The 12,819-nt window shown below is 37.0% G+C and overlaps 1 protein-coding gene across 1 annotated transcript in view; it reads left to right on the top strand.

Annotated features, from left to right (window-relative positions):
• Window positions 1–1,084: 1,084 nt before the first annotated feature.
• The window catches only part of LOC142350362 (uncharacterized), a 66,566-nt gene continuing 54,831 nt past the window's right edge, over window positions 1,085–12,819 (top strand). The window contains exons 1-3 of the mRNA XM_075402202.1: window positions 1,085–1,205; window positions 5,998–6,116; window positions 9,792–9,961. Of these exons, the coding sequence (XP_075258317.1) occupies window positions 1,087–1,205; window positions 5,998–6,116; window positions 9,792–9,961 (408 nt within the window). The 5' untranslated portion in view covers window positions 1,085–1,086. The remainder of the gene's footprint in view (window positions 1,206–5,997; window positions 6,117–9,791; window positions 9,962–12,819) is intronic.

Raw genomic sequence — 12,819 nt, 5'->3', positions numbered from 1 at the left:
CCCAATTTTAGATGCCCGCTGCTTGAACTTTGTTATTATACGCCTTAGTTTTAGTTTACATATCTAATGCGTTTTGATATTGATGCTAGCTCATGCATCCACTCATTAAGAAACGGGGGTATGCATAACTAGAAATCCAATCAAAGAATGTGGAATAATGATTTTTATCATTGTTTTTCGTTTCCTTCAATCGCAAATGGTGTCATGGGAACCAATGGCAGCTTTTTCCGGCAATCTGCCGGGTATTTTTTGTTTTAAGATTCTTCATGTATTTTGTTAAATCCATCCTGAAGGTTCAAAGCAAAAATGGTGTTCGGCTACTTTCACGATTGATTCTTTGAATTTGGCATGATCTAAGTTGATCTATCATTCATAGTTTTAAGAAGTAGGATTTAATTGAATGCGTTTTATTGCTAGATTTTGAATTAAAAGTGCTTAAAAATAAAAAGTGCCTAAAATCAGCTCTTAAATACCATTTGAATTTCACTAGTGATTTTATCCAGGCAGCTATCTCCCTTGTGAAGTGGGCGGTATATAAATCTAGTCCCCGTCGGCCGTTCTATAGTAGTTCAACCGACATCACTGGGTTGTTTTTCTTCTGCGGTTCAAGAGGGCTTAATGGTTCTTGCGTGTTGGTAGTTTTTGGTCTTGACACAATAACGGCGACTTCTCTCGGCTTTTCTCAAACTTCGAATAAGGTTTGTTTCGAGTCAGTTCATTGAGGTTCTTTTTTTGTTTGGTTTCACGGTTTAATCAAATTGTTCCTCTTCGTTGTTTCCGTTTCCGCATTTGTTTTCATGCGTTGTTTTTGGATTTAAACAAAAACTACGATTTAAACTTGAATAGAGAAAATAACTAAATCTCGCAAACTTGAGGTAGCGGCAAAGTTGCATTTGGACTCACAGTCGGGTCTTCACTTTGGCCCAACAAGCCCATACAATCGGGTTCCCAATTAATTACGTTCCCATTGGGAAAGTTGGTTAAGGGTGGGACCCCGTGCTTGTTCTGCAGGTGACGGACGATTTAATATGTATTGAATAGGAGGCTCAGATAGTACAACTACCGTCGAGTTAATTGCAGATTACAATGTTTGACGGATCGGATCTCCTGAACAGTTGCAAACATTTGATGTTGCCGGAATTCAGAACTGAATTGTCGGAGGATTTTGTCAGATATCTGATGTGTGACACGTTTATTATGCTCAGGTAAGTACTGTCGCAATCTGATTAAAATCGAACTTCAATTCTGAATCAAAAATGCTTCCTTCGACTGATTGTGCTTTTTGCTCTCCAAAAAGTAAGTAGCCATAATATTAGTCCTGTTGATATTTATTTTTATGCGATTTTTCGTACTACCGATTTTTCGTCTGATAGGTTAATTTTTGGTCGGACCATTTGACTTTTCGTCCTAGAAAACAGGATAATCGGGTATTTAAAAATCAGGTAAGCCCGGAGGGTATTTGAGCTTTGCTAGTTTATACCCTCACTCGTCTATCACCATCAGTTACTAGTCCTCCTCACTCCAGCCCCCTCCCCTTCCTTATCGCCCACACTCATTCCCCTTCGCACTCTTCCAAAACCCGTTTTCTACTATTCTCCCCTCAATCGTTTAAGCTGAAATTACCTCCCGGAAGCACCAACTATATACTGAAGAAGTCAGCCGCTTGCATTTTGTTTGATTAACAGCCGCGAAGCGATAGCGGCTATTATTGGGGACATCGTGGTTTTTTACGACTCGAAGAGGAGTATTGGTTTTCTTAGGGTTTTTTTACAGGAAGTACTATTCGTTCAGACACTGTTTTGTCCTAAAAGCGAAAGTGAGTGAAAATGCCGTGTGAACTAATTTTTGTCTGAGCGAGAGAAGTTTTTTTGATCATGCGCTGCGTTCATTGAATGGCTTTTTGACTTTGAAAAGTGTTTTTTGACAGAATGGCACATATAGATAACGGTTTGTTCGTCTAAGTGGCCCAGTTTTTTTGCTTTTAGTTTGTTTTTTGTGGAAATAATTTTTATTCCGTGCTATATTGAAATGTATACCTCGGAAATGGATACCAGAGTGGTTTGCAGAGCCTGAAAATGCGTTTCAAGTTCCAAATTCGCACATATTTCTCAATTTTTTTAGTTTATTTTTGTCTTTTTTCTGTAAATTTCCTCATTTTTGGATCTTTCAGATTTTGGGTTTTGATAACCAGAAATAGTCTTTTGTGCAACAGGGATTTTAATTTCGTTTCAATGAAATTTCAATCCTTTTTTGGAGTTAAGTTTCAATGTTTCGGATGTTTGAATTTTGTTTTTACTTTTGTTTGTTCTTCTCTGGAGGATGGCACTTTGCCTCTGATGATTCTTTGTCGTTTCTATGCCTCGAATGCTGAACAATGAAATTTCCTCGTTTTTCTTGATTTTTTAATTTGATTTTGAACTTTCAAAAATCAAGAGTCTTTTTGTTACGGTGTGTTTTACATTGTATCCATATTCCTCACATTATATTTCATATCATTCTAGCTTTGTCCTACCTACTTTTATGTTCGTTAAATTGATTTTTCAGTTGTTAAAAATTGAATGATTTCAGCTTTATCTTAGGTTTTCGTCATTTCTTTGGTTTGCAATCAATTTCATTCAGCATAAGGCAGTACTGAGAGTTTGCTTGAAAACCTTTTCCTAAAATTCCACCTATCGCTTTTATAGCAATTTTCTTGCGGCCTTGGTTTTGTTTGTAAACAATTTTTTGCCTTTGAAGGTTATTCTGTTGCTTATGTCTTTTCTATGATTAATTTAACTTTTTATTTAGTATGAAATCATTTTGTCTAGCAAATATACAACAAGGAAGAATTATGTTTTATGTCTTAATTGCAGTGATTAGAAATCTAACTGTAGTGTTTTTCTGTTTCTTAAGTTTGAGCATTCTTTTTTTGTAAAATTTAACTCAGTTTCTAAGATTTATCTGCCGTTTGCTTTCGCATTCTTTTTGAGACTAGGATCGTGATTTATTTGATTGCATTTGGTAGCCTTTTCAGCTTTTTGAGCCTATCAGTGTTTTGACCATCCGAATTGTTTCAGACTTTTTTTAACTTTACCAAACGTTTTCAGTAATTTGTTTCTCTTAGTGACAGTGGGTTAAATTTCACCAATTTTTAAAGCAGACCTAGAGAGGTAATGAAATAATGGTTTGATACAAAAGGTAATGGCTTGAGCTGCAATTACGGCTTTTTGTGAAGTTTTGACGCATCGAGTTGCTTCCGGAGTTCTTCCGGCTATGTTTTTTATTTCGTCGTCTGCATCGATGATTCTTGCGACCTGACTTCTTGGAATTGACCTTATCAATTTCAGTGATTTCTACTGCTTTGCAGTTAAAATTTATGTACATCACAGATGACGTCATTGACCTCATTTGTTCTGCTTTTAATTCAATTGCGTGACTTACCTCACTCAAAAAAATGACTTCGGAACTCGCTTAATTAACTTTAAATTTTATGAAGATCTACTAGTTAAAGGTCAATATTGTGGATCTAAGTAGTGCCAATTGTATATGCCCTAATTCTTGAGTATTAGGTTCTTGAGTTTTTGATTTGGAATATTAATTAGTGCTTTTTCCTTATAGAGCTTATGTGTCTCATAAAAATGACAGTCCGAATCTAACCAAAAATTCCAGTGGTCTATTAAAGGTTGGTGGTCTTGTGTCTATCTAGTTTCTTTAGTTTTTCTTTTCATGGAAGGCCACAAGCGTCTATCGCGGCTGTTTTCTGGCAATCTGCCTGCTATGCTGGCAATTTGCTTCACGAAGTATTGATAGAGGTATTGCTAATTAGATAATTCGAACTTTCATATTAGAGTATGAAGATAACTGCTATCAAATAAATGACCAAAGTTTAATGCCAATGTTTTAAATGTTTCAATTAGGTTAGAGATAACAGTACTCTATTGTTTTTCACATGAACAATACTTTTGTAATTATGTACTTAATTTAATTGGCATGGTTGTTAGCTGGAATTTTTGTTGCAATATTATTTTCGGCATTTTTGGTCTTTTTATGCTGGTGAACTGAGCATAAAATGAATTTGAAAAGTTTCGATAATAGTAGATTTTTAAAAGGGTACATTGTGAATGTGTTTGGAGGTTGAAATTTGATTTCATTTGTTCATTTTTTGTTGGCAAAAAAAACTTGAAAAACTTAAAAAATGAATTGTTGGTTGCATTCTACGATCAATCAGCTTTCAGTTACTTAACAATTAGTTAAATCAAAAATCGGAAGGTAAGACTAACTTATAAATGAAATCGGAATGTAGACATTTTTATCAGGTCAGTTATATTTTACAGATTTGTGTTTTCACTCAGTTTAATGGTTGATATACTCAAATCAAGGTGCATGGGCAATAATTTACTTACAACCACTCTTCTTTTTGAGGATTGCTGGGTTCTAAAAGTGATTTTGGTGACTCTGAGAGAAGTGAAATCAATTGTTTTTGCCGATTATTGAAGCGATTTGCAAGTGGCGATTTTGATTACGCTATGATAACGCCCTTATTTTCTGATCAGAACTAGGCCTTTACCAGCTTAAGCACTTCAAAGCACAAATCCTTCGTTGGCTCGGCTCGAGTAAATATCGTGATTAAAATCAGTTTTTCCGATGGATAAAACTTTGTACATATTTTGAAAATTACAAGACATTTGCAGAGTAGCAAAGAATGGACTGGAAAATTGCTTTCCGATCCTGTTTTGTCTGCTCCTCAAACGGCTATTATTTAGTTGCTTTCCTTTGAGAATTTATATCGAAGGAGCGCCTGTTTTCATTTTTTGTTGGCGTGCGAAACAGGAATTTCCTAACCTAATTGTTTGTCAATTTGATGAAAAAATTAAAGAGAGACGAGAATGCGAGAAACATTGGTGTAAAAAATTTTTGCTTTGCGAACTAGATTTTTTTTGCTACAGTACGGCCTTTTCGAAGTAGTTTGTTTTTCGCTCATTTTCGCCCGATCTGTCCCACTAGAACTGACTAGTGAGTTGGTGTTGTATTAAATTATTTTTGTTTTTAACTAATTTGGTGATTTTGACGTATCTAAAATTAATTTTGCCTAATTGTCTTTTGCCTTAGTTTTATTTATTCAGTTGGGGTTGATTGAAAACAGCATTCCAAATGTTTTTGCTTGCTCTCGAAGAGACGCAATTATTGTAAACGTGTGTGTATTTTTTAATGCTAAATTTTCGCTTGACCGTTTCCTGACTTTTCGAGTGACTTTTACGCCCTTGACGTTCGGTTTTTGCTTGATGTAAAGTTCTCTCTGATTCCCAATTTCAAGCAGCTGAACTCATCTGGCGGCATTTTAATACAAATTTTAGTGCAAAAGAAATTTGAAAAATGCATTAAAAACAAAAAAAATGAAAAATGTAATTTTTTGGAAGTGCAATCATTTTTTTTTCAATCTGTTAATGTTCCAATTGTGTTCATTTCAAATGCAGATATTGATTTAGTTATAATTAAATTGGCGATGTCAGTCTGGTCAGCTTTTTGCTCTGAAGTTTCTGGAATTCTTCGGTATATGTTCTTTTATTCTCTTTACTGTTCATTCTTGTTTTTCGTTTAACTGAAGTCACAATCTTTTGAGCTTGACTGGCATTTTTTTTTACAATTTTAAGTCAAACTATTTGACTCAATTTTTAATCAGCAATTTTTGCCTAATAAGTACAAAACTTCTTTCCAAGTTATCTCCGGTCCTTATTTTCAAGTAGTAATAAAACGGCGTTGAACTAATTTTCTGTATTCAGGAGCATTTTTCCGTTCACTTTCGGTAATTTGTGTTCTGTTTTTGCTGTTATTTCGGACTTTAAGTTTCAATTATTTGGAGATGGTTGCTTACGTAGATATTAGGCAGCGGAGTCAGTTTTCAGCTTTAGTAGACTCCTGGTGTTGTTCTTCGCGTTTTGTTTTTCCCCCAAATTTCGTCAGTATACCAATTTTCAATTGGACTGGTTTGGGTCGAACCAATTCTTTTTGTTTGTGCAGAGACACGGATGGTGACGGCGACGGGGATGAAGGATCAATTGGTGACCATATTAGTGACGTTGCTGACGACTTATCAGCACATAACATAGAAGACAGTTTGTCACCTGCTAATAATGCAGGTAGGGGTACAGATTTTGACCTAGTCGATAAAATCGTCATTTGTTTTAAGCAAGCTTTCGGCCAGAAACTTAACAGTAAATGGGAGTTAACTTTTGGAGGGAATTGTCGGTTTAAAATCTATTTGAACAATGTAATTGATGGCGTCTCTCAAGACTGGCGCTAGCTATGGTTTTTTTAAACACTTTATAAATTCAGACGCTGGTAATTCATTATCGATTTAAATCGTTTAAAATTTTTGGCGCTAGCTCACTTTACCATTCTGTTAATTCCATTGAAGAAGAGTACCTACGAGAAGAAATTCAGGAGCTAGTTCACTCTTTCCCCGGCTTAAACATTAATCCAAAGTCAAAGAGTGACGTTACAAATTTCTTGATTTCTGAATCATTGCACTACGAACACTTTATTATCTGGCACGATCTCATTAATAATACCATTTCCAAACACCCAGAAGTCACCCCTCTCGAGGTTACCAGCCTACTTGAGAAACTTCGCGGTCTACCAAATTTGTTTTGCATTGTCTATTGCCACCGCGAAGGGGCACCTGAAATCTTTGACTCACTCCGATCCTTACCTTGCTTTATTGTCAACATTACCCAACATATCCTTAGCCCAACGGAGAAAAGCGACGACCATATAATCGAAAAGTACAGAAAATTGCATCAGTCACCAGATCTTGAACTGCGCACTCTATCGGCAATAATTCATCACTACCCCCGAATAGAACGACTCTTCAAAACACGAGGACAGAAGAGAAGGAACCAGGTGGAGAAGCGCGAAGCAAAGAGACAGAAAAAAGACAACGCTTAGTGCAGGTTAGGTTTGTGAGTCCTTGGCTCCGAGCCCCTCCACTAAGTACCCTGTGTCGCTTGTCCTCTCCTCCTTCATAATGAACAAGCACTACACTAGAAAGAAATTGGTTACCGACAGTTGTTCGTCCTGTAATGAGAAGATACCAAAAAATGAAAAGTCATTCGATTGCGCCATGTGTGAAAATCGAATGCATTTATCTGAGCAATGCACGGAGCTTAGTGAGGTAGCACTGAAGGGAATCCTCGCACTTGGAAAAAATGTTCTTCTATTATGCAATTAATGTGTTGGAGAAAAATGCCACGAAACAATCATGCAAGATGTTAATGAGAACAAAGAAAACCAGAGGAAACAAATGCAAAATATCGAAGTGGAAATGACTGCCATGAAGCAGACTATCAGTGAAATAAAAACATTCCTGACCCACAAAGCAAAGGAGGCTGAAGTACAAAACCCAGGCGAATTATGTGTGGGTGCAACAACTGCATGAACGTGAAAAAACTGAATTTTGTTATCTAATAAACTGAACGAAACAAACTGGGGTTAATGTAAAACCCTTGGACTTTTTCCTAAATTCTGTTTTATTATTATTTCATTGTTGATTATCGAATGCATCACAATTAATCAAACTTCAGTATACATAGCAAAAAGTTATTCGTAGGTTTTTGTATCAAGAGCTAAGCGTGCTCTATTCAAAATGCCTTGTGCAAAACGGTGGATTTCAATATTCACATGGAAGAGCCGTCGCGCCAGCTGCAGTCCTCGAGGTCTTTTCCTTCAAAAGTTACTCTCTCAAGTTTTCTGTTCAAAAACTGTTTCGCGCACTTTTATCAACAATAGTCCCGATACTGTAAACGTCGGTTTGCTTCACATTTTTCAGACTTTTTGATTGTTCTCGATAAACGTTTGGGTCTTGACTGCTTGTTGAGTTTTTAGCTGAAACATTGTAGGAAATTCTTTTCTTTTTATAACCCGAAGTAAGGCCCGCGTGCCTTAAGGATTTGAGCAACTTTCTTGAAACTTCAGTGGGCTGTAATGTAAGTGTATGATTCACCGATGCTGCTGGGAAATGTTTAAGAAGGCAGATTAAAGGGCCATGGTTTAAAGGGTCATGTTGGACCACACACTCACCCGTTTTAATCCCCCTCTTTTATCTTTACCGTCTTAGGGTAGCCTCCATATACCCTATACTTAATCTGGCTGAAACCAAAGTCAACCGTTCACCGGTTGTCTAAAGGAAATAATTCGAGTGCCCCCGGATATGTTTTGTTTTCATAAAGGGTCAAAAATTCTCATCAGATAAGAATCCAACAGCAGTCAATTAAGTGAAGTTGAAAATCTTAAGGAACACAATTCTTCTGGAGCGACTCCGTCGATATTATTTCTTCCGTTTTCACAAAATTGTTCAAATTGTTTGCTTCATTTTAGAGCAATATTTTAGCTTCAAAACTAAATACTTCACTAAACTTTGACAAATTTCAGATTTTGAAGGTTTCCAAAAAGATCACATTACTGCCAAGTGAAGTTGTTGCTATTTTGTTTTTTGTTCGAGAGCTTTTAAGTATGAGCCAGCAGAAAACTGGGGTTTTGACAAAGACAACGAATCGATTATTAACGAATTGACAAAGAGTTAATGTGTGCTTGTAACCTTATATGCTCCTAGCTTCGTATAATTTTTCAGAGTATGATAGTGAGTTGCGCTCAAGGCCATAAGAGCAGAATCGGAAGAGCCTGGTCATTAAGATATAGCGCATTAAAGAATCAGAGAGAAAAAGGCCTGGCCTAAAGCTTCCGAGGCAGCTTAACTTTGTCAAGTATTTTACATTTATATCTTGTAAGTCTAACGCAGGAAATATGTACGCGATATAAATACGTGTTCACCGCGCATTTGTCAACGTTTCTTGCCCGCTTAGATGCACTCATAGGTCTGATTTCGTTCGCCCCACTTAGTTGTCCTACGTAGTTGCTGTCTAGTGCTATTGAAATCTCGCTTTGGAGCTTTTGGTTCGAGAAAGTGACATAATTTTTACTTTGATTCTCTAAGTTGCTTAGAACATTAATTTTAGTCAACTCGTGCCCTGTGCCTAGCACTTCCTTGCCAGCGTCGTGTCAGGGCACTAATTACATCGGGCGACTACGATTTATGTTATAACATATACTTAGTTTATTCGTGCTAAACCAAATAACTAATTTGTCTATAAGATAGCTGTGAACTAAGCGACGGCTCTACAAGAGTTTGATTAGTTGCTCTCACAAAGTTCGAAGCAACCATTGTAATTTTGTGTCTTTTCAGTTGTGCTTGAACGTTTTTGAATTCGCGATTGGTTGCTAGTTGTTTCCTTTTTTGGCTTTTGTTTTATGAAAAGAGGTCTCTCATTCGCAATTTCAATCAGTTGAACTCGAATGGCTACTTTCACTTCAAAAAATGATATTAAGAGTTCACCACTCCCAGTTTTCAACCCCCTTACTCAGTGTGGTTATTTAATAAAAGTCAGCCCCGCGCCCGATCGAGAGCAATTAGCGCAATCGGATCTTTTCCGTTTGTGCCCCCCCCCCCCCGAGCTTAGTGGGCGCATATTATTTGCAACCCCCCCCCCCCCCCCAGACGCACGTCTCATATTTTTACATAATAGTTTACTATGTAATGCCACGTGCTCTGTATCTGGGGGGGGGGGGGGCGCAAGTCGGGTGGCTGGTCGGTAAACACGTTTTTTCCAATACTAATGGGGGCAAAAACAGAAAAGATCTGCGCAATCTTATATCGGTTACGTTTTTAAAATAAAAAATAGGTCCATTGTATTTAATTGTCAAAATTAATGATAGTTTATCTGCGTTGTTTACTTATATTAATCAAGTTCAATGTTTAGAAATCAACTCTGAGGCTGTTTCTGATGAATCATCCGAGGACGATGAAGAGAATGACGAGGTTGGCTTCGATCACAGTCCGTCTTTCCCCGAATTGCAAGCATGGATTAAAGAGACAATTGACAAACTGGGAGGGAGTGTGGTGACTAAAATTGACAACATATCTCCTATTGTAAGTTGAAAAGAGCTTGGAGACGTTTCCCTTTGAGTACCCCTCGGCTGTAGATTAGCTCTCACGTAATTTACCGAGTCTTTCGGGCGTAATGTGATGAGTAAATGTGTGAGTTTCGATCTTTTTCGTTTGTAAACACCCCCCCCCACCCCCACAACCCCGGCTCCATGGGTGCATATTATTTGGGCTCTTTCCCACTATAGCCCCCATGAAATTATAGCTCCGCATTATATTATAATTACCATAATTAGGGGACTATAGATTATCTAACCACTAAGCTGGGGGGGGGGGGGGGGGGGGGGGGGGGGCTATTATGGGAAAGACTCATTTTCAACCCCCCCCCCCCCAAAGAAGCACGTGACCATATTTTTGCCTAATAATTTACTATGTAATGGCACGTGCTGTCTAACTTGGGGCGCATTGTGTAGTTTTCCATATGATTTTCAATGTCTCATAGACGATATATAGTCAGTTTTTTTTGCTGAATGGTTTCTAGTTTTCCTTGTTTTTGCTCAATTGATTATCTTTTGATCTGATCAAATGAAGCGTAAGGAAGCAATTATCGTTGAGATAAGAAAAGTTGCACAATTTAAGAATTAATAAATTGTTCCCTCGATTTACCAAATAATAGAGAAATTGATTGCAATAGAGGTCTAACTGCGCATGAGCTTAGCGCGAAGGTCGGTCTTTTTATTCTTGCCACTGTTACTAAATAAACATTGTTGAGAAAAGTGGTGGAAGATCGAAGTCTAATCAGGAACCGTTCAGCTTAAGTTATGCAAATGTTGTAATTGCACCACACGAAGAGTTTTTTCTAAAGCCATTGACACATGATTATTGCCCTCTTGAAGTCATTCAACGCCTCGACTGTTCCGGGGAGATTAACAACTTGATGGCCATAACAACCGTGAGATATTACTCGCTATGTCGTTTCTGAATTTTTTAAGTAGCTGTCAAAGCAGAGAATTTTTGTCTTAGTTTTTGGCAAATTATATTTATTCGGCTAATTTGATAACAATCTTTCTCATTTACTTGATTTTTTGCTGCCAGATTGTTTGTTTTTGCAAGTTTAGTAAAGGCCCTTATGAAACCGCCTTGTTAAAAAAATTTTAATTGATCACTTTATCCGGTGGTCTTTTTTGTCAGTTATATTTTTTGTCTCCCCCGTAACGTTGCAGCGTAAGTGAACATTTCAAAAACAAGATTGACCTTAAAGATTGAAGTTAAGTTTTAAACATCGGAAATCAGCATGTCGATGTTCGTTTGCATGTTTAGAGTTTCTTGAACTTTGCTTGCTCTGTAACTTTTTGGTACTTACTACACTAGAAAATTGCTAATAGTAAAAAGAAGTTAAGCCAAACTTTTTTTCGTCATCAATGACTCTTTTGAAATTATTTTAAATTTACTGTTTTTTATTCTAAGGCTGCCAAATCATTTGTCTTCAACGATTGGCAAATTTATTTACATCCGTGCCCTTAAAATGTGTTCTAGTCGTTACTCTGTAAAATTTGCGCAACCGAAAATGTTTTTGACCATTTTTCTCACTTAGGAGATCTGTTCAGTCTCGGTTTTAGAGCAAATCCACTAAGTCAAAGTACACAGAAAATTGTACATTACTGCCTATGCGAATTTCGACAATAAAATTGAGATATATCTGAGATATATGGAGATATATGTCAATTTGAAATTATTAAACGCTTTTGCAAAGCTTTTTTTAAATTGTTTAGTAGTAAAATTTGTATAGTATGCAGAAGACGAGTTAGCGGTTTTTGAGTGGATCTATTGTTTGTTATTTTTGCAATTCAAAGGAAGGATTTGAATTGTATTGGAACGCTGTGTTTCAAATTCTGTTCTCACATTTTGATGTTTTTGCCGTCAACAGACATGCTAAAGATTTGTTCCTTAGTATAAAACATTCCCATCTCCGATGATGGAGATGCTTGCTCTGAAATTTTTTTCGCAGAAGTTATTCTGTTTATTGTACCTACCTGAATTTGGCTGGGTTTTGCTTCTACACATTTTTGAGAAGTGTCCCACCTTTTCACAGGCGTTGCGTTTTTTACTTAGCGCTGGACAGGGTCTACTAGAATGTGGCTTACCTCCACACCTAGTGCACATATTGTTGCTTTTATTAGTCGTAAATTTTTAATTTGTCTTTCGAAAAGTCTTTGAAGTTCAGCCCAATTTCTTTCACAGTAAAAGGCTTATTAGCTGATGAAGAACTTGCAAAAGCCATTGCTTGACTTCTGAACTGTAAGCTCTTGGTCATTTCAGTAATCGACAGTGTTGGTTTTGCTTTAATACCGTCTAGTAGTCTAATTTTTGCTTCAGGGTACCTCAAACCTGTGATAAACTTTATTTTTACCAACTCCTCTTCGGGGTTGGCAGCTGTTTTCAGTTTTTCGAAGTCACAATAGCGTGCTTCTTCTCTAAGGCGTGCTAGGAAATTGTCATCTGACTCCCCCTACACCTTGTATTAGGGACAGAAAATTTAGCCCTTTCTGCCGTTACTACTCTCTCTTTAGGAGAAATATAATTTTGAATCGCCAATCTGATGCCTTTATACGGAGTGTATATTAAATTCTCAGGACTAATTAGTTTAATAGGACCTAAGTTTAATAATTGCATCTTGCACGCACATACTAAGGAAGAGATTGGTTACCTGTAGCTCCTGTACAGTACCATCGGTGTTGATTTTGTCCTCTTTCTTCTCTGCTCAACTTTTCGCCACAAAAGACAAAATCCGCGCAGTAGCTGATTCTGCATTCTGTAAATCCAAAATATGTCTGTCTGTTGTGGTCGATAACACGGGTCAAAAGAGTTCAATAAGTTGAATTTTAGATTAAATTTGGAACTGA

The sequence above is a fragment of the Convolutriloba macropyga genome, chromosome 12 (genome assembly GCF_964194025.1).
Source record: "Convolutriloba macropyga chromosome 12, txConMacr16.3, whole genome shotgun sequence".
NCBI lineage: Eukaryota > Metazoa > Xenacoelomorpha > Acoela > Convolutidae > Convolutriloba > Convolutriloba macropyga.
The sequence above is the reverse complement of the archived record's forward strand: the minus strand, read 5'-3'. Positions and strand labels throughout refer to the sequence as shown.